Consider the following 21,673-nt stretch of genomic DNA (forward strand, 5'->3'; position numbering starts at 1 on the left):
GAGGGAAGGAAGGGGAGAAGGCTGTAGGAATGTAAGCAGGAGCAGAAGTGGCAGTCAGAGATGTGACTAGCTGAAAAGAGAACGTGAATGGTCTAGAAGCTGAAGGTTTTTTAATGCAAAAGCATGGTCAAGGCTATTACAGAAAAGATTTGGAAGCAGCTGGCTGGGTAGTTTGCACGAAGTGGGTATTTTCTAGTGTAAAATCTTAATTTCTTTATTATAAATGTATTTAAAAGTAGACATTTAAAATATACAATTTAATGGCTTTTCATATATTCACGGAGCTGTGCATACCTCACTGCAATCTTAGAATATTTTCATTGCCCTAAAAAGAAACCCTACTCAGCTTAGCAGCACTCCCAGCCCCTCCCCAAACCTCAGCCAGCCACAGATCAATCCACTTTCTGTTTTTATTAGATTTGCATAGTCTGAACGGTAAATCAGATCATACAATATATGGTCCTTTGTGACAGGTTTCTTTCACTTAGCATATGTTTTCAAGGTTTGTCCTTGTGCAGTATGTATCAGTACTTCATTTCTTTTTATCGATGAATGATATTGTATTGTCCGTGTATACCATTATTTCTCCCCCATCAGTTGATGGATACTTAGGTTGTTTTTACTTTTTAGCTATTATGAATTATGTTGCTGTGAACACTTGTATAAAAGTTTTTGCATAGACATAGGTTTTCATTCTTGTAGGTATAGATCTAGGAGTGAAATTGCTGAGTTATATGATAACTATATTCAGCCTTTATCTATCTATCTATCATTTTTAAATTTATGGTACCAAAAGCAGATTTTATTAAAGCATGGGGACAGGACCCGTAGGCAGAAAGAGCTGCTGCTATTCAGCTGTTTTAAAGACTGACCAATTTTTTTTTTCAAAGTGCTGAACCATTTTACACCCATCAGCAGTGTACCAGGGTTCCTGTTACTCTCTGTCTTTTTAATTCTAGTCATCCTACTGGGTGTGAAGTGGTGTCTTGTGGTTTTGTGCTCCCTGATGCCTAATGATGGTGAGCATCTTTTTGCGTGTTTATTGGCCATTTATATATCTTCCTTGGATAAATGTCTATTCAGAGCCTTTGCCCATTTTCAATTGGACTATTTATCTTTTTATCATTGAGCTTTATTTACAGATTCTAGATATAAGTCCTTACCAGATACATGATTTGCAAAACTTTTTCCCATTCTGTATGTTGTCTTTTCACTTTCTTGATGGTGTCCTTTGAAGCATAAAAGTTTGAGATTAATGATGCCAGATTGTCTGTTTTTGTTGTTGCTTATACTTTTGGTATCACAGCTAATGAATCCTTGCTTAACCCAATGTTGTGAAGATTTATTATGGCCATGTTTTCTTCTAAGAGCTTTATAGATTTAGCTCTTACAATTGGGTCTTTGATGCATTTTGAGTCAATTTTTGTTTATGGTGTGAAGTAGGAGGCTAACTTCCTTCTTCTGCATGTAGAGAGACTTTTATTTTTAATTATATATTTCTAGTTATTTTCTGAGTGGTTGCTCTAGGACTTAAAATATATTTTTTAACTTATCAGAACCAGTTTAAATTTATACTAACATAATTGCAGTGTGATTTAGAAATTTTACTCCTTTATAGGTCCATTCCCAACTCCCCTTTGTTTTGCTATTATTGTTATATATATTACATCTATATGTGTTAAAAATACAACATATGGTTATAATTATTACTTTTTATAATTTTTAATGTCCTTTAAAGAAACAGAGAAGGACAGACAGCAAGTATAGATAGACCTGGGTATTATTAGGAGACCTTTAGGTACAGAATTGATCTCTGTTTTGCTCATTGTCATATCCCCTACACGGGAATAGTGTTTATCACATAGTAGGTGCTCACCTAATATATAAATCAATAAATAATGCTCTCCATACAGAGAGAGAGCATCCCCAAAAGATGGGGAAGTAAATAATGAAGAGATTAAGAGAATAATATTGCATGATTTTGCTGGTAGTGTGGGAGAGGTAATAATCACAATAAAAAAGTAAGAAGACAATGTCTTTCTCATTCAGTGTCATGTATCTGATGCCTAGCCCAGTGTTGACATTTGGTAGATACTCAGGAAAGGTGGAATGAATAAATGAAGCATCCCATGGATAGTGCAGATCTTGGGGGAGGAGGCAAGAGAGTTTTAGTCTTAGACGTTCCTGTGCTCTCCAAATGGACACATTCTCTGCCTCTTCTCAGTGACCATGGCTCTGCACTGGTGATTCTCCTGGGGTTCTCACCTTGTGTCCCACATCCCCACTAGACTGTCAATTCCCTTTGTGTGTTCTCATCAGGGTGTCCAGTCACTGAACAAAAAGAAGTACAAACCCATTGGTTAGGACTTAGCAAAAGGAAGACAGGATCAATTTATCATTAACCAAGTTGGAAGGGTGGAACGTGGCCCCTAAGAAGAGGAAGAAGAAAACTATTGGTAATAGACTGAGACAACTGAGAGAAGCCCGTGATAGTCTAGACTTATTTCTTTCTTTCATTCCCCCACAACACCTAAAGAAAACCTGCTTTCTACTAGTCTAGAGATATGTATAACAAAGTGTTAGACTTTCCTTATACCAAATATTAAATTGGAGGCATAAAGAAATTTGCTTCATTGTAGTAAGAACATTCTGGAAATAATTATATAGTCCTTTACAGTGGCTAAGATGTCCGAGATTGGCATGTCCCTGCCTGGGCTTGAATCCCAGCTGGGTGGAGTCACCTGATGACCTCCCTATGCTTTCCTATATAATTGAGGTATTAGTACTTGCCTTCCAGACTGCTGGATTCGATTGTTAGTACACATAAAGCACCTAGGACCACGTCTACCACATAACATATAATATATAAGAGCTAACTACTATTATCGACATAACAATTATTATTAAAGACCACAATAGTTAATTGAGGTCATCTAGTAAACTTCAATACAATTTTAGAGTTCCCATTGTCCATAGTACCTAGCTACCTAGAAATCTTCTTAGTAGCAGCCATTTATGTACATAAGATTTACTTATTTAAAGGCTGGAGCTGTTAAAAAGGAACAGCCCTCTTCTTATCTATGTTTGTTTCATTTTGTTAAATGATTACTATAGCAAAGAGCTGTTTTCTACCTTTGAAAGCCAGCTCCATTCCAGAAGTTGCCAGAAGAGAAGGGAGCCTTCTGAATGGATAATTCAGAGGGCTGGGAAGAAGTTGCTCCCCCCTCCCCCAAATTAGGTCAATATGAATGAATTCCCATCTGAGATTTCAAAGTGGTGGCAGATCAATGGGCTCAGGAATCAAAGGCATCCAAAGGTGATATTTCTCTGTTTTCTGAAGGGTTATTTCCGTCCTTGCCAGCGTCAGCTTTTTCTGTTTGGGTACCTTCTCTCCCTTTTTGCAGGGGTCTTTTAGGCTTGGGCTCTGGCTTTGGAGGAGTAGGCTTAGCAGATAACCTTACAGATCTTCTCTGTGGCTCATCCTTCATCAATGAGGTAAATGTACCGCCATTCAGAATACTAATTAAAGACTGTTCCTAGTTGGCTTTATCAGGTAAAAGAGCAGCATCATGAAAGACTCTTTTTGGTTTAAAAAAAAAAAAAAACTTCAGAAAGGTTGAATGATTATTTCCATCACTGTATGCAGAACCTCCCTTCTCTCCCCATCTAGGCATTCCATAACTCACTATTGCTTGGACCCCAAAGGACAATTCAGGAGTACAATTAAGATTTGTCTGACTGTAGAACAGCAGGTTCCCTTCAGTCAACTGCTTTCTTAGTAGAAGCACAGAACTTACTTCAAACATTGAACGTGAGTACCTGATGTTCTTTTCTCAGCAGCAGATTGCCTCTGCTAAGTCATGCATGTGCAGTGATGTTCAGAACTTTGGGTTCCTGAATAACACATCACGTGGAGAAGAAGGTGATGGCACATTATAGGTGCATAATAAGTGTTTGTTAAATGGATGAGTGATGGTGGTGAAGGTAAGCTGGAAATAAATTGGTCATAATCGGAGTCTCATCTAGATAATTTTATCCTGAATGATCACAGACAAGTCATTTAATTGGATCATTCCATGCCTCGGTTTCCAGGACTTTGAAAGAGTATTGATTAATATATGTAGCTTAAAATAAAATTGTAGATTAAAATATTAATTAAAAAGTTGGTGCTCTTAGGAGAAAAGAGAACTATGTTAATTCAACTTGTGACATTGAAGATTCCCACTGTCCAGCTCACCTGGTTACAGGAGGCAGCGGGGAACTGGTCTGAACACCAGGTTGTGCAGTTGCTCAGCCCAGCTATACACTATTGTCAGGAGAAGGAAAACTCACACTTTTTGGCCTGAGATTCCTTCCAGGGAGTGATGCTAACAAGTAAAACAACACGATGGATATGCAACTACACAATTATTTTTATCCTCAGGGACTATGCAGAGAAAGAGGAAGAAAAAATAAAGTTAAAAGGAAAAAATAACATGTAGAAGTAGGGTGATCAAACAAAAACACTCCGAGAGTGAAAAAACAGCTAATAGTGATTACATTGGGAAATGTTTGGACAATTTTTGGCAAACCAGAATTTCTGGTTGGCCTGGGTCTATGGCATGCCCAGAAGCATACTCCAGCAAGTAGGATCAGTTTAACCCCTTTTACCTAATTTTTTCCCTTCCTGACCCCATCTTTTGTGATAAAACTCCTCCCAGCTCCTCTAGGCAAAACACTGTTTGTTCCACCTCCATTTGCTAGTTTTAGCCTGTACAGTTCTCCTTATAAAATCGTTAGCATCACTCTGAGGCAATGAGGAATGAGGTATATGCCTTCTGTTCCATTTGGTGAAATTCCACCTGTACTTTTAGCTAATTTACTTTTGTGAATGTTCTATAATTATCTACTCCCTATCTTGTCTGATTCACTATAAATCCTCATAACCTGTAGACAATCTATTGAGTTTGCTGACTTGACATATTTTATTTCTACTAACAAACCTTGATACTTTTCTTTCCTCCAGTATAATAGTGTTTCCCTCTGGCTAGCAGTGTCCCTTCAACAGCCGCAGGAGGTTGACTTCTCAGCTGGCTGTGCCTGTTGGAATAGCTGTGTGTTGTGATAGGAAGGAGGCAGGTCTTTTATACATTTGTTCAACAAATATTTTATTGAGCATTTTGTGTCAGATACTGTTTAGACCCCTAGATTTGTAGTGTATTCTGGGATTTGTCTATTGGTTTTCTTTCTTTCTTTCTTTCTTTTAAGATTTTATATATTTATTTGGCAGACAGAGATCACAAATAGGCAGAGAGGCAGGCAGAGAGAGAGAGGGAAGCAGGCTCCCCGCTAAGCAGAGATACCCATGTGGGGCTCGATCCCAGGACCCTGGGATCATGACCTGAGCCGAAGGCAGAGGCTTTAACCCATTGAGCCACCCAGGAGCCCTGTCTATTGGTTTTCTTAATGGTATCTTTCTATACCCAGAAGTTTTTAGTTCTGAAGAAGTCAAATTCAAATTTTTTCTCTTTTATGGTTTGTGCTTTTTGTATCTAGTCCAAACACTTGCCCTACTTCAGGGTCCTGGATTTATTGTCTTATGTATACTTCCAAAAACTTTATGGTCCTAGTTTTTTTTTTGTTGTTTGTTTGTTTAGTTCAGTGATCCATCTCAAACTCATTTCTGGGGATGGTGTAGGATACAGGTCATGGATGCATTGGCACAGATATCCAGTGGACTCAGCACCTCTTGTTAAAAAGAGAAGTGTTCCCTCCCTCTATTGAATTGACTCAGAGCCTTGGTGGAAAAACAATTTACCATATATATATATAGATCAATTTCTAGACTCTATTTTGATGTACTGGTCTATCCTTACTCACCATCTTGATTATTGTAGCTCTCATAAATATAGTCTAAAAAAGTCAAACACAATCACTACCCTTATGGGTTTACAATCTGAGAAGATAAACAGTCTGATGTAGAAGTCATAATTGTACAAAAAGGTGGAGAAAATTACAGTGCTAGCCACAGATGCTGAAGTACAAAAGAGAACTCCCTTGGGTTTACAGTGTGGTGGGTAGGGAAGCTTCCTCAAAGAGATGACGCTTACAGTGGAGGTTAAGGATCCGTAGGAGTTTGCAGAAGGTGGGGGGAGGGCATGCTGGCCTCTAGGAGGAGTGAGGGGGTCGGTGTGGCTGAAGTGCAGTGAGTGGAAGGCAGAGACTGAAGGAGATGATGCCACAGGGGAGACCACCTTGGGCAGAGCCTGCACGGCCATTTTAAGGGTCTTAGCTTTTATTCTGATGGAGAAGAGAAGCCATCAAAAGGTTTTGAGTAGGAGCACCTGCTGGCTCAGTGGGTTAAGCCTCTGCCTTCAGCTTGGGTCATGATCTCAGGGTGCTGGGATCGAGCCCCACATCAGGCGCTCTGCTTGGCAGGAACATCTTAACATGGTCTGACATCTTTTAGGAGAACCTTCCTAGATGTTCTGTTTGAGACAGACCATATTGGGGGATGGCACGGACAAGTAAAGACAGAAGCGCTGAGACCAGTTATAAAGACGGTTACCACAATCTCGTTAAACCTGACTGTGGTTTGGACTTAGTGGTAATAATGGGATGGTTGTGATGTGGGTAAAATGGGATAAAATGATTGTGTTGTGGACATATTTTGAAGGTAGAGCCAATAGTATTTACTGACAGATTGAACACAAGATATAAGGTAGTAAGAAGAATCGGGGTTTGGACTTTAAATGGAAGGATGTGTTGTCATCTACCAAGGTGCAAGAGAAGTACATTTAGAGAAGAAAATCAGAAGTTTGTTTTTTCTACTTTAGAGTAAATATGAGAGATTTCTCCTTCAAATACAAGCAATTTCCTCTGCAGAGGAAGTAATTAGAGGGCACGGTAGAGATAGTCCTATTGTGTTGTCAAGCCCAATGTGAGCAGAACTGTTCTGGGCGATGGAGAAATGGTAGGAGGAAGACACAGTGCCCTGCACTTGGACTCTGTTCCCAAGGGAAGTTTGTGAGAAATCTTGACTCATATGAAGTGGAAAAATCATGAAGTCGAGGACCAGATAAGGAGATGGAGGTCTTAAGTGCCTCCAGGATAGTAGCAGCGCAGTGAGTATTAGTCAAAGACTACTTCTAGCAGGAAATGGGAAGGGAGACATCCTCACAGGATGGGAAAACTTAGAGGAAAAAGGGCAAAATTATGGGAATAACCGGGACCCACTCAGGACACAGATATTCTTGGCCTGGCTTGAAGAGTGGTTGGAAGGATTTTTTTAATTGGTTAAAAAATTAGTTCTTTGTACATAGTAGACATCTGATAAAGGCCAACCAATAACATTTATCATTTTGGGGGAGGAGACGGAGATACTACTGTACGTAAAACTCCCCTGAGTTCAGTCCTATCCTATGTCAACACCTACTCCCCTGATGCTTTTTGCTCTTTCTCCTTTCCTGGGTAATCTTGTCATAATTCTACTGGAAAACATTCAAGTTGGCCATTCTAAGTTGTTTGTGAGGGGAAAGGAGTTGAGCTACAGTATTTTAGCATGTCCATGTCGGCTTATGGATTTTTAATAATCTAATTTGTGTGAATATTATAAAAGTCCAGAAGGGGGCAATATGACACTTGGACTTCAAGAGGGGTTTTTTTTCACAGATGCTTTGGAATTCATCCTATATTGTTAAAATCAAGAATCTTTGGTCAGGGCATGATTCCGCAGACCTCATGGGGTCCATCACTTTCACTTGCCAGTAAAGAAACTGAAACCGAGAGGGGAAGGGACTTGCTTAATGTCACACAGACATTTAGTGGGAAGGTCTAGACCCTAAACTTGTTTTTTTTTTTTTAAAGATTTTATTTTTGTTGTTTTGTATTTGATGGGTGGGGGAAGAGAGAGAAAGAGAGCACAAACAAAAGCAGGGGAACAACAGGACGGAGAGGGAGAAGCAGGTTCCCTGCTGGGCAAGGAACCTGATGTGGGGCTCAATCCCAGGACCCCGAGACAGACATTAAACCGACTGAGCCACCCAGGTGCCCTGACCCTAACCTCTTTTTAACCCTAAGTCTTTTCCCTTATAGCTTGTATACAGCTATAAAGCAAAACAAATTTTATCCTGTTAAATACAAACAAAACTTCTACCAGTGAAATTTAGATTAACAATATCACTTGAAAAGTGTGGATGGTATTGTTCTGTTGAGATTAATTTGTTCCTCATAAGTACTGTAAGTAATTATAGTGCATTTAAAAATGGTGACATAGTCATTCGTATCACACCTTAGTTTCTTTCATACAACCAAGCTTCAATAAATATTTGTGAATTTTCTTTGTAAGAAGGTATAAACATTTTGGAATATCAGAAAACCATTGTCTGCACCACCCACTCCCTGTTTCTACCCCTGCCGGGTTGTCGTCCACTAGTTCAATCTGTATTCTTCCAGACCTTTTCCAGTGGATACACAAATGGACACATGTATACATATGCACGTGTCCAAACACCCAAGAGTGACTCTCAAATTTCTATATGTATGGGTCTTGGAATAGTGATCTTAACAGAAAAGGGGTCAGCCTGTGTGTTCTTTTGCATGGAAGCTTATATTAATTTAATCTGGTAGAAGGATTTGGGGTGCTGGGAGAGCAAAAGCCTACGTGAACCACGTGTCGGTTCAGTCTCCACAAGCATCACGTATGGAATCATTTGTCTTTGGCCAGTGGTTTGGAATGCTGTGTCTATTACATGGGAAATTTCCATAATCCATGAGATCTTTTTTTAAAATTCTCCATTCTGTTATTTCAGATTGTTCTTGTACACTGACACAGGCGCACTTTTCCATATTTGATAACTTCTGTTCCTTCGTCACCACCCTTACTTACTTCTACCACTGGGTAAATACTTAAGGATTCTCAGTGTGAAGGGATCACTGAGGTATGGGAGGCTCCTAATAAAGGTTTCAAATCCCCCTGAACTGTCGGAGCTGTTGTTCTGGAACACTGTTCTCCCTCTCCCTGACCCTCACCCTGCCGTGTCCTGTCATGCTAGCTTTCTTGAGCTCTGCTCAGATAGCAAAGGACAGTGTTTCCTCTCTTCTCCTGGGGCCATTGCTCAAACATTATTCCCTGCTTCCTAGTGAATATACTATACCAGAGTTGAAGAAAGTTCTGAGGCAGCAAAAGAGCAGTTTCTGCTTTGACGTGCAAATATTTTTAGACCCATAAAAATAAGCTATGAGCTGCAAATAGGCATGAATGTTCCCACACTGTGTTTCCTAAATTCATTATTTCTGAGGAGATAAAGACTACATTTTGTTTTCTCAGGGCCACCTGCTTGTGAGTCAATCCAGGATTCTATCCTGTATTTTAATGCTATTCCTTAGCTATCCTGGACCTTATGTCCCTTCTTGTTTGTTTAGAGGCCGGCAAAGTCCCTCAGAGGAAATGGGAAGATTTGTGTTTTGGAAATGAATTATGTGAGAGATCAAAATCTTTACAGGGAAGGACACTTGGGCTGCTTCCATAATTTGGCTGTTATAAATAAGGTTGCAGTAAACAACCCTAGTGGGTTTTTGTTGTTGTTGTTTGTTTGTTTTGTATTTTTGGATAAATACCCACTAGTGCAATTTCTGGATTATGGGGTAGTTCTATTTTTAGCTTTTTTGAGGAACCTCCATACTGTTTCCCACAGTGGCGGCCCCAGTTTGCATTCCCACCAGCAGTGCACAAGGGTTCCTTTTCTCCACATCTTCCACTTAACTGTTTCTTGTGCTGTTGATGTGTCGTGTTGTGTTGTGATGTCTCATTGTGGTTTTGATTTACATTTCCCTGATGAGTGATGTCAAGCATCTTTTCATGGGTCTGTTGGCAAAAGCAATTTTCTTAACTTTTGTCAGGCTTAGTTTTGTGTTTTGTTTTTATTTTGATCTATGACAAGGGGATGACAACACCCCCCCCCCCCCACAGGACTGTCATGTCACATCATTCATCCGTCTCTTTGTCACTGTTGTGAAATACCTAACATTTTAAAATTACAAATATATTTTTGATCTAGTAATTTTTGACAATCTTTTAAAAAAAATAGTTCTAGAAAACTTTAAGCAGATACAAAAGTGGTACAAAGAATGTTATGAACTTCCATATTCTCATCACCCAGCTTTGTATGTGATCAATTCGTGGCCAATCTTGTTTCATTTAAGTTTCCATCATTTCCCCCAGTCCTGGTCATTTTGAAACACACCCCAAATATATCATTTCATCTAACAATCTTTTTTTCTGAAACTTTGTTTTTTTTTAATTGATACACAGAGTTACATTAGTTTCAGCTATACAACATAGTGATTCAAAAGTCTATACCTTATGTTATGCTCAACATGAGTGTAGCTACCATCTGTCATATCTTTACAATACCATTGACTATATTCCCTATGCTGTACCTTTTGTCCCTGTGACTCAATCATTCTGCAACTGTAAGCCTGTATCTCCTGCTCCCTTTCACCAATTTTAGCCATTCCCCTACCTATCTTCCTTCTGGCAACCATCAATTTGTTCTTCATATTTGTGGGTCTGTTTCTGCTTTTTGTTTGTTTATTTGTTTTGAGTTTTTTTTGGATTTCACATATAAGTGAAATTGTAAGTTTTTTGTCTTTCTCTGTCAGACTTATTTCACTTTGCATTATGCCCTCTAGGTCCATTGGTGGTGTTACAAATGGCAAGATCTCATTCTTTTTTTATGGTTTAGTGATTTTTATGGCTTAATAATTATATAAATACACCACATCTTTATCTATTCATTCATCAACGGTCACTTGGGTTGCTTCCATATCTTGGCTACTGTAAATAACACCACAATAGACATTGGAGATGCATATATCTTTTTGAATTAGTGTTTTTGTTTCCTTTGAGTAAAATCCTAGTAGTGAATTACTGGATCATATGGTATTTCTGTTTTTAGAGGAAACTCCATATTGTTTTCCACACTGGCTGCATCAATTTACACTCCTACCAACAGTGCACGAGAGTTCCTTTTTCTTTACCTCCTTGCCAATATTTTTGTCCTTTTGATTTTAGCCATTGTGACAGGTGTAAAGTGATATCTCATTGTGGTTTTCATTGGCATTTCCCTGATGATTAATGATGCTGGGCATCTTTTCATTGTGTCTGTCTGCCATCTGTATGTCTTCTTTGGAAAAGTGTCTATTCAGGTTTCCTGCATATTTTAAATCAGATTGTTTGTCTGTTTTTGTGTTCGATTGTATAAGTTCTTTATATATTTTGGATATTAACCCCTTACCATTTATATTATTTGTAAATATCTTCTCCCATTCAGTAGGTTGACTTTTTGTTTTGTTGATGGGTTTCTTTCACTGTACAAAAACTTTTTGTTTTGGTGTAGTTTCAACAGTTTATTTTTGCTTTTGTTTCCCTTGCGTCAGGAGACATAGAAGAATGTTGCTAAGGCCGATGTCAAAGAAAGTACTTCCTACCTTTTCTTCTAGGAGTTTCATGGTTTCAGGTCTCTCATTTAGGTCTTTAATACATTTTGATTTTATTTTTGTATATGGTGTAGGAAAGTAGTCCAGTTTCTCATCTAAAGATCATTTTTAAAATTTAGTGTTAGATCCCATTTAAAACTTCAAAACTTTTTAAACATTTTATACTGTATAGTTGATTTCATTTCCTTTTAAATGTTTTATATGATTAACAAAATGCTTCTAAAATACTAATAATTCTTATAAATATGATTTAAACATATAAACAGGGTGAACCTTATATTTTCTTAAATACATTCCTATGCTATTTATGAACAATAAATTTTCAACTCAAAACCACAAATCTAAATCAATTATTCAATTCTTCATTTAAAATTAGAATCACCAGGATGCCTGGGTGGCTCAGTTGGTTGGAGGACTGCCTTCGGCTCAGGTCATGATCCCAGAGTCTCAGGTTCGAGTCCCACATTGGGCTCCCAGCTCCACAGGGAGTCTGCTTCTCCCTCTGACCTTCTCCTCGCTCATGCTCTCTCTCATGGTCTCTCTCTCAAATAAATAAAATCTTTAAAAAAAAATAAAAATAAAATTAGAATCACCAAACTTTTTGTTATTTATTCTGCTAAATTTTCTTTACATTATAAGTACCTAAAATACCATCCCATACATCATCAAAACAAAAGTATTAATACTATGGGATTTGAGTCGCTTAAACATTTCTGGTTTGGACGATAAATCTTCCCAAGGTTAAAAGATACTTGATTGCTAAGTACTGTGTCATTCTAGATGTCACAGAAATAGGCATCTCCCAGCTAGACTGTCACCTCTGTGGATTAAACTCAACTAAATCCATTTTCTGTTTCATTCTATACTGAATAGTTTTACTAATTTTTTTTCTTGGAACCCAAATTCCTACAGATAGTCAATGGACAGTTGAATATTTCATAGTTTTGTCTAACTTTGTGGGCAGAGTTGTAAGAAAAATGCCAATGACATGGAGAGTCTGAGTGGCTCAGCTTGTTAAGCATCTGCCTTCAGCTCAGGTCATGATTCCAAGATCCTAGGATCCAGCCCCACATTGTGGTCTCTGCTCAGCAGGAGCCTGCTTCTCCCTCTCCCTGCCATCCCCTTGCTTGTACACACTCTCTTCTGTGTCAAATAAATAAATCAAATCTAAAAAGAAAAATACCAATGACAAAAAGATAGTCTGTGAGGATGAATTAGATAGTTAAATAAGCTTTATGAACACTGAATTAAACAAGCAAATGAGCAAAACACTGTGTGTGTGTGTGTGTGTGTGTGTGTGTGTGTGTGTGTGATCTACCACAATACTGTAAGGTACTAAATGCAGATCCCTGAGTGGTATCACATGTGCCACTCTCAGTTGACCTTGACTGTGGACCTTTGGATGACCCTCCCCTTTTCTTCTGGTGATGTTCCTAGAAAAGCTAGAGCAGACTGCACACTGGCAACCTGAATGCCAAATCTGGCCTGATATTTCAGTTTTCCTTGGCCACAGGGTATTTTTTAAAAATATTTAATCCACCATTTAAAATTTGAGAGAGTTCATCAAAACTTTCTTGATTTCCAGCTGCTTTTAAATAAAAGGCAAGGTGAAAATAAGCCTGCATTCTAGCAGGGCTGCTCTGGCTGAAACTGAGTGTGGCCTTTTTCATCATGCTTGGGATGGGCATTGAGCAAGGTTCGGGCATTTCTCCAAGGCCCATAGAACACCTGCATGGCCCTCTAGGTATTTGAATCTGTCACCTTGATGGTTGAGGCTGACCTTGATGGCTAAGGGGACCTCAAGTGTGGTAGAACTCCGTGTGGGATGAGCTGGTGTGTAAGTTCATCAGACTGGGTGGACTGGGCATGGATGGTGGATGTTAAGTGGAATGGGGGACACCTGCGCTGAGTAGCCAGTGAAGGAGCCTGTAAGGTCAGGCAAGGCGAGATGTAGTGTTAAGAACAACACTGCTCTTCTTCACTAGGGCACACTCAGTTTATGCTGATTTTCCGTTTGCTTCAAAATTTCCCAGTGGTCCCCTCCCCATGAAGATCTGGACATGTGTTTTGAGAAATAAAGAGCTAAGCCCAAAAGCTAAGGCAGTGCAAATTATTTTTAAGTGGTAAAAAATACTTTTAAATGAAGCCTATTTCCTAAAGATCCTCTCTAAGGGTGCACCATGCCTGAGAAAGGATTCAGTGGGATTGTCTATCACTGCGTCCTGTTGCCACACAGAGAAAACCCAGCTTTTCCTCTAAGCAAACCAGTGCCTGCCCTTGCCAACCAATGAAAAGGTTGTCTGAAAGCCTGGCTCAGAAGTTCTGTAATTTAAACTCAGACAAAGAGAACATAAGCCAGTTGGTTTTCTTTGATATACTCTTCCCAGTGGGTTGCAAGTCAAGAGAAGGAATTACTAAGTAAGCTCTGTTTTCTTTAATCTTATTTAATGCATTGCTATTCAGCAACAGTAAGCTAATAATTAAGGACCAATCCACCTCCTCCAGAAGCTTTGATCTATAGTGATGTGACTCCATGTTTTTGGCTGGTTGGGTTCCTAAGCGCTCATTTATGTCTATAAAAATTGGTCAAAATCAAAAGGGTAAAGGTAAAGCCCCCAACAAATGCATCTGAGAAAAGGGTGATGTCATATCCATCATTTGCATATTTTTAGCATGATGTAACTTGATGTTTTGGAACCCTCCTAGAAGGTAATCTAAATATAAGCTATTTATAGCAACCCCACAACACAACCTATAATCAGGATTCCTATTTCCAAACATCTAAGAATAGTCTTTAGGGGAAAAAATTACATAAAATAAAAACAGTACTAATTATACACATACCTAAATGGGGTTTATCTTTCCAATAGATTTTTTTTTCTTCTCCTTTTTTATTCTACTGGAATATTTGAGAATCTGGAGTTTTCCCTTACTCATTACTGTTTTTGAAATTGCTGAAATTTGTTGGCAATTCAAGTACAAGAGGAACCATATGTCTTTACTGGGGACACAATAATGTAACTCTAGAAATTCTAATAATTAGATGTTAGACTTCCTGAGTTGATTACCTAATTTTCTTCTTTTTTCTCTATTGCTCATGTCTTCTAGTTTTGTTTTTGTTTTACAAATCTTAAATCGAATTATTTAATTTCACTTTTGAAAAGAACTCTTTTTGGTTCTCGGAGGGCTTATGTTTGTTTCTTTTAGCATTTTGTCCTGTTTTTTTATAGATGCAATATCTTTTTTTTGGTCTTCTGCTTCCTGCATCACTCTCTGTTTCTTTCAAGTTCCTTTGGGTTGTTGTTGTTTTGGTTAAGGATGGTTTCTTTCTTTGATTTTGGAGCCTTTCCTCAGGTGTCCGGTGCTTCTCGACTTGACATTCATTCAAAGCAGAAGGCACTAAAATCTGATGGGAAGCCCACTGCAGAAAGAGCCAGACATCTGGAGGACTGCACAGTAGGTGGTCGGATGGCTTTGGTGTTGAAGAATCTGCAAATACTGGTTTCAGGAGATCTTTCCTCTTGAGGGATCTGGTTTATCCAAAAGAGGAATCCAGGGCACCTGACTGGCTTAGTCAGTAGAACATGTGACTTCTGATTCCAGAGTCATGAGTTTGAGCCCCATGCTGGAGATAGAGTTTACTTAATACAAAGAGAGAGAGAGAGAAAATGAGAGAGGAATTCCCTGCCTGGAAGATTATACAGGTGTTTCCCTCCATTCTAGAAACTCAGAGTGCGAGGGTAAGAAGAGAAGGGAATGGGGGATCCCACAACCCAGAGTCTGATTGAACCTTTTGTCCTAGGCCTTGCACTCTGGGCTGGGCTGTGGATGGGCGGAGAAAATAACAAGCTGTCTTTGAGAGATGACCGGGGGTCTTACTGCTCCACATTTCAAACAGTTCCTGTTGTGTTTTGGTCTGCTTCATTCCTCCAAACATAGAGGCACTTGGTCTCTCAGAGTTGGAAGTCTTTCGAGCATTCCGAAAGGTGAATCTTGGCAGCATGCCAATGAAGTAGACGTCATACTTTTTGTGACTGTCTTTGCCAAGTCACTCACTGCTCCTCACTTTGCTTTTGGACCCCAGAGAACCATGTGGACATCTCACGTTGGCTGCTCTCCTGTCTCTTATTTTCTCTGTGAGTTTATGCCCCTTTTCTTCCTATTCCTGCTGTGGGTTTTTGGAAGGAAGTAGAAATAAATGAAAGTACAAAAATATTCCGTATTTAATCAGAATTCCCAATTGTGTTTTGACTTTAAAAACAATCCATTGGATATTAGAGAATTAGGCTTGTAATTTCTCTGCATAACCAAAATAAAACAAACTTATTGGGTATGATGACAACACATTACATATTTTTAATTGTTTTCCTTTTTAAGTCTAGGTACATGCATATGGGGAAAATGTAAATAAGAGAAAAGAGTAAATAGTGAAAAGTACACCTTTCTCTCACTTCGGCCCCCAGTCCAGTCCTTTTCCCCAGGCGCAGTAATTATTGCCAGGTCCTTAGGGGTGCCCTCCTCTCTCTTATGCTCCTGACATCACATTTATATACACTCTTCTGATCTCTTAACAGTTCCTGTTGGATATTGTAACTCATTCTTTTCCGTAAGTGCATAGTAATCCGGACTGTCATTTATTTAACCAGTTCCCTATTGATGGCCACAAAAACAGTGTCTAGTTTTTGCTGCAAAAACAATGCAGTCGTGAATCTCAGTCTAGCAATCCTTATACTAGAAATAGGTATATTTCTGTGCAGCGTGCATAAGTTAACTCTAGAAGTAGAATCATTGAGGCAAAGGGCACGTACACTCGCACTTCCCTAGTTAATGCCAGGTTGCCCTCCAAGCACTTGTACCCGTTTATACTCTCCATAGCAATGAATGAGGATCCCTGTTTCCCAAACCTTCTTTTGCCAAAAAACGTTTCTGTAGGGATACCCTGGGGCTCAGTTGATTAAGTGTCTGCCCTCGGTTCAGGTCACGATCCCGGGATCCTGGGATTGAGCTATGAGTTGGGCTCCCTGCTCAGGGAAAGCATGCTCTTCCCTCTCTCCCTCTGCCACTGCCACTCCCCCTGCTTGTGCTCTCTCTCTCTGTCAGATAAATAAAACCTTTTAAAAAATGTTTTCATAGTTTCCAAATTTATTGGTTTTTTTTTTTTTAATCTAATTTTCGTGTAGTTTTAGGAGCATTTCTTTGGTTGTAAGTGAAGCTGAGCATCTTTATCCATGTTACAGACCCATTTGGATTTTCTGTGAAATGTCTGCTCATGTTCTTTACCAATTTTTTGGAGATATTGGTATTTTCCTAATCAATTTGTAAAAATTATTTATCTGAAAATCAGACCTTTGTCCATCATATATATTGGCAAGCTTTTCCAGTTTATCGTTTAATTTGTTTTATTTGCAGTGCCTGGGTGGCTTAGTCAGTTAAATGTCCTACTCTTGATCTCAGCCCAGGTCTTGATCTCAGGGCCATGAGTTCAAGTCCCTCACTGGGCTCCACACTGGGTGTGGAGCCTACTTAAAAAAGTAATAATAATTTGCTTTATTTCTTTATGACACCTTTCGGTAAACAAAGTTATCAATGTATGTAGTCAAATTTAATGTTTTCTTTTCTGGCCTTCTCTGAGATCATAAAAAAATTTGGGGGGGTGGGGCGCCTGAATGGCTCAGTCAGTTAAGCATCGCCTTCAGCTCAGGTCATGATCCCAGGAGCCTGGGATCGAGCTCCGTCTGCATCAGGGTTCCTGCTCAGTGTGGAGCCTGCTTATCCCCTCCCTCTGCCATTCCCCCTGCTTATGCTCTCTGGCTCTCTCTCTGTCCAATAAATAAAATCTCTAAAAAAATTGTTTTTAATTTTTTCTAGGATTTTCTGGTTTAATTTGTTTTACATTTATGCAGTGACCTATTTGTAATTTATCTGGGAGTAGGATGAGTTAAGGGCTCAACTTTTTTCAAGTTGGCTTGCTGCCTGTTTCAACAAGTCGCCATTCATCCTCAATACAAACCCATCGCAACATTTTCAAAATTGTAAAAACTTCTTTATCTGATCTAAACAGAAGGTTAACTATCTTCCTAGCTATAAAGGCAAGACAATTGGTTTCAAGGCCATCATGCAAGAAATTTAAGTTGTAGGTAAAAAGTATGTAATGCGAGATAAAGCCTGACGCCTGACAATTGTGCTTGACTCTCTATGTCGAATTAGGAGGAGAGAAGAGGAATTCCTGGGGGCGCCTGAAGTTAATCAGGGTATCCAGTCTAAAGCCCAACTGTAAATCCCAGGCCTGAACAGAGTTGAAGAAACAGAGCCCAAATCAGGAGCACAGGGCAGGGCGGTGCGGTTGGGGGCAGGTTCCAGGAAAGCAGAGAAGACCTGACCAAGAGTGGGGAGTCAAAGAACAGGTTCCAGGAGGCATGAGTGAGGCGTGGGTGACTGGGGAGAGCTGATCCTTTGGAAGGAGCAAGAATGGGGGAGTTTTGCTTTTCTAAGCAGCCCCCTAACAATTCCCTGTGGGATGGTGGAATTCTGACTAAGCTTTCACCTACCCAAGAAGGTGAGGCCAGGAATCCCAACAGCCAGCAGAAGGGACCTCTGGCCTTGGAAATATGGACTGAAATAAGATTTCTGAGATACTCCAGTAAGTGTTGGGACAGCGGAATTCACTTATAACTAAAAATATTTACCTCTACTAAATCATACCCAAACGTAATGGTCAATAAATTACCAATAAATTGGTAAGTTAATTTGTCTTTCTTCAACGGACATTTATCAGATAAGTGTCAGGGAATGGGCTGAGCTTTGGGAGCTAGAATAAGGCACAGGTCCTTGCCATGCAGGTACTCATAGGCTGGGGCTCAGGTAGGCGAGCGGCAGAGACAGCATGGCCGTGAGGTGCTCTCAGAGATGCCCAGGAAGGACTCAGACCCAAGAAGTTCTTCACAGAGCCTGCTGGAGCACGAGGATGTTAAAGTACTGGTTCCTGTCTAAAATCCTTGCTCTCTCTATTCAGGTAAAGCCGCAGACTTATAATGTCAGAATTATAATGAGTGTCACTCCGCTTCTCATCTGTGTGGAAACTGTCCACCGGGGATCTGAGGAGATCTAGGGCCACTTGATCTTCCTAGAGATTCTTAATCCAAGGATGGGTTTCAGAGGGTCTGGTAACCCCTTAAAATTGGATGCAAATTATATGCTCATGCTTTTAACTTCTAAGGGACAGGGTCATAGATTCTGTGAGAATTTCAAAGGAGCATGTGACCCCAGAAAGCTTAAGAACCAATGAGTAGATTTTCCTCAAGTTAATTAAGGATCTTTTATCTTGAGAACATCTTTTAAGACATCCTAATCAAACTCTAACCTAGAGATGTGTGTGTGGTTGCTAATACCTGGTCCCTTTTAAAATTTTCTTCCTTACCCTTCTTCTAGCTTTCCCAAACCCTGTCCCAAAAAAGGAATGGAGCTGGGTGGCAGTTTACTCTTTCCTGTCTTTATCTTTATTTGGCAACCCCCTATTAAACCACAATAATAATATAAGAAACTCTGTACTTAATTGTAATAATGTGATATCATCAAACAGAATTCAAAATTTACATTTCCATGGCAATCTCATGTTTTCTTGGGTTTTTAGTTCCATGCTCCAGTCCAAAAATCCAGTTCAACCCACTTTCTTTATGTAGGACATGCTGAGGGAGACAGGGGGGAAGCAAGACATACAGATGAGTTACACCCTGTGCCCACTTCATGGAGATAAGACATTTTGGAAAATGCACAGAGTGTGGTGGGAAAGAGATGATTTCTTCCTGGAAGATGCAGGAGAGTCATGACGATGTTCCTGCTGGACAGGATTTCTTCACTGAGGATGCCATAAGCTTCTATCTTCCAGCAACACTACCCCCCGTTTCTGCACCTTCAGAATGAGTTCTCAGGCCTGGAGGCTAAAACCTGGTCAGAAATCCCCAGAAAATAAGGCTGGGAGAAAAATCAGCCTTTGTCATAAAATGGCAAGTAAAGAGAGTGGGAGCAACCAATCTAGGAAAATCTATACAAAAACATACAGGGTAACAGGAAATATAACACACACATTGTTATTTAAATCAGTGTAAGAATTTTTGAAAACTGTATTAATAGGAAATGTTTATCATCATTAGTGCTATATCATTATTTTAAAAGTCTGGCTTTAAAGCAATTCAAGGCAACATGCATATTTTCCTAAATGTCAAGAAACAGAAAAATAGTTTTGCTAAAAATATTTACAGGCTGTGAAGTCTTTTCTAAAATGTAGCTTGAGGGAGTGTGTGTATATGTGTGTGTGTGTACATTTTCTTCTTAGTAAATCATACATAATCAAACATTTACTACCGAGAGTCATAACTGAAATTTGTGTAGTGGTTTTTTTTTTTTAGATCAATGTTTATAAGGCAGTTTCATGTTCATTATAAATCCTGTACAGTACATTAGCATAGGCAAGTAAATTTTCTTATTCTCTGTTTTCAGGATGAATCAGCACCTGCCAAATTTTTGAGACAGCTCGCGGCTTAGAGGAAGGCTCATCTAAATAAAGGCCGGCTAAAGTGACGTCGCAGGGACTTAATCCTTCTCAGGCAGCCCGGCAGCCCGGCAGCCCGTGTGACCAGAAGGCAGATTTGCAAGTTTCTTCTTTCCTGGGGTTCAGATCATTGGGCCCCGGGGGGGGGGGGGGGCCCTGCAACTCTCCAGCAGGAGAAGTGCAAAATGAAGGGGGTCGGAGCTGAAGGCCAGCAGCAGGGACCTGGGGGCCTCCGAGGGGCCCTTACACACCAGAGTGGAAGATTCTCAGGCCGTCCAAGGAAATAGCAAACTGGAGCCTTTGTCTCGGGTGCGGGCACCTACCACAGAGCATCAGACCGCATGGGCCGCTGGACGGTTCCTGGAGCCCAGACAGGAAAGCGGTGATGGTGCACGGGTGTGTGCCCGCCGGACCGCGAGCGCTGGGCCGTGCACCGTGAAGGAAGCGGTGGGATGTCCGCAGTGAGGGGGGCAGCTCTCGGCTTGGCGGGGCAGGCTCTGCCGGCCTGTCCGCCTCTGCCCTCGTCTCCCTGAAGCCTCAAAGGGGACTGCGTGCTCTGCAGGCCGGCGGTCACCGACGCGAGGCTCTGACCGGCCCCAACTCCCCTCGCCCACCGCCTTGGCCCTGGCGCCGCTCCTCACCTGCCTTCCACCGGAGCCTCTCGGCCGAGACGGAGATGCGAGCCTGTGGTGGACGATGGCCGCGGTGTACGCGCATGGAGGCGGCCTGGTGACCCCCCACTACGCCCGGTGGGATCGGCGGGAGAGCGTGGAAAGCGGCTGCCCGACGGAGTGCGGCAAGGGCGAGGAGCACGGGCAGCCCCGCCGGCTGACGCCCTTTGAGAAGCTGACGCAGGACCTGTCCCAAGATGAGAAGGTGCTGAGGGAGATCACGCTGGGGAAACGGATTGGCTTCTACCGGATCCGAGGGGAGATCGGCAGCGGGAACTTTTCCCAAGTCAAGCTCGGGATTCACTCCCTAACCAAAGGTAGGATCTGCCCTTCCAGGATCCTCTCCCCTGGCACCGGGAGCTCGTCTGGGGCAGGGGGCTCGGAGGCCAGGGCCAGGGCAGCGGGTGAAGTGACATCCCCGAGGCCCTGAGCGTCGCAAGCCTTGTCCCCTCACACCTTCCTTTATTACCTTCTGTTGATTTTCACAGGAACACTGTGAGGTCAGTATTTTTATTTCCATTTACAGATAGGGAAACTGAGATCAAAAGAAGTTAAATATTGTTTTGGCAGTTCAATCTTGAAAGATTTTGACTCTAAAAACTCTTTCACCATACCGCATGGATGAACTCATTTCATGTGAGGGGACTCTGTCCTCTCCAGGCAGGCCTTGGAGCACTGGGGTGGGTGTGGCTTGGTGCCCGGAAAGTTCATCTTCCAAATCCTTATTTATAACCTGTGTGTGTGTGTGTGTGTGTGTGTGTGTGTGTGTGTGACAGGATGACACAGGAGACCTCCCAGGTCACCACTGTCCGTGAGCAGGACGGTTCAGGCGCCCCTCCTTCCCCAAGGCTGCTTCTATTATATCTGGAGGAAAGGCTCTGGATCTCAGGACCCTCTCTGCTCCCATCTACTGCATACCCCTCACTGTTGTTTGGCTCCTTGCTCTCTACCAAAGCCTCCTGATGGCCTGGCTCTG

The 21,673-nt window shown here is 40.9% G+C and overlaps 1 protein-coding gene across 4 annotated transcripts in view; it reads left to right on the top strand.

The window, feature by feature from the left end:
• Positions 1–21,673, top strand: part of NIM1K (NIM1 serine/threonine protein kinase) — a 65,940-nt gene that overhangs the window by 25,685 nt on the left and 18,582 nt on the right. For 3 of the 4 annotated variants that reach the window (XR_009407391.1, XR_009407392.1, XM_059417081.1), the window contains one exon: positions 19,975–21,014. Coding sequence is in view for 2 of the 4 variants with exons in the window: in XM_059417081.1 (XP_059273064.1) it covers positions 20,723–21,014 (292 nt within the window). In the remaining 2 variants the exon portion in view is untranslated. Of the gene's footprint in view, positions 1–3,711; positions 3,812–19,974; positions 21,015–21,673 lie in introns of those variants that run through there. The other variant, XM_059417082.1, reaches the window with a different exon arrangement.

Source organism: Mustela nigripes, chromosome 12 (genome assembly GCF_022355385.1).
Source record: "Mustela nigripes isolate SB6536 chromosome 12, MUSNIG.SB6536, whole genome shotgun sequence".
NCBI lineage: Eukaryota > Metazoa > Chordata > Mammalia > Carnivora > Mustelidae > Mustela > Mustela nigripes.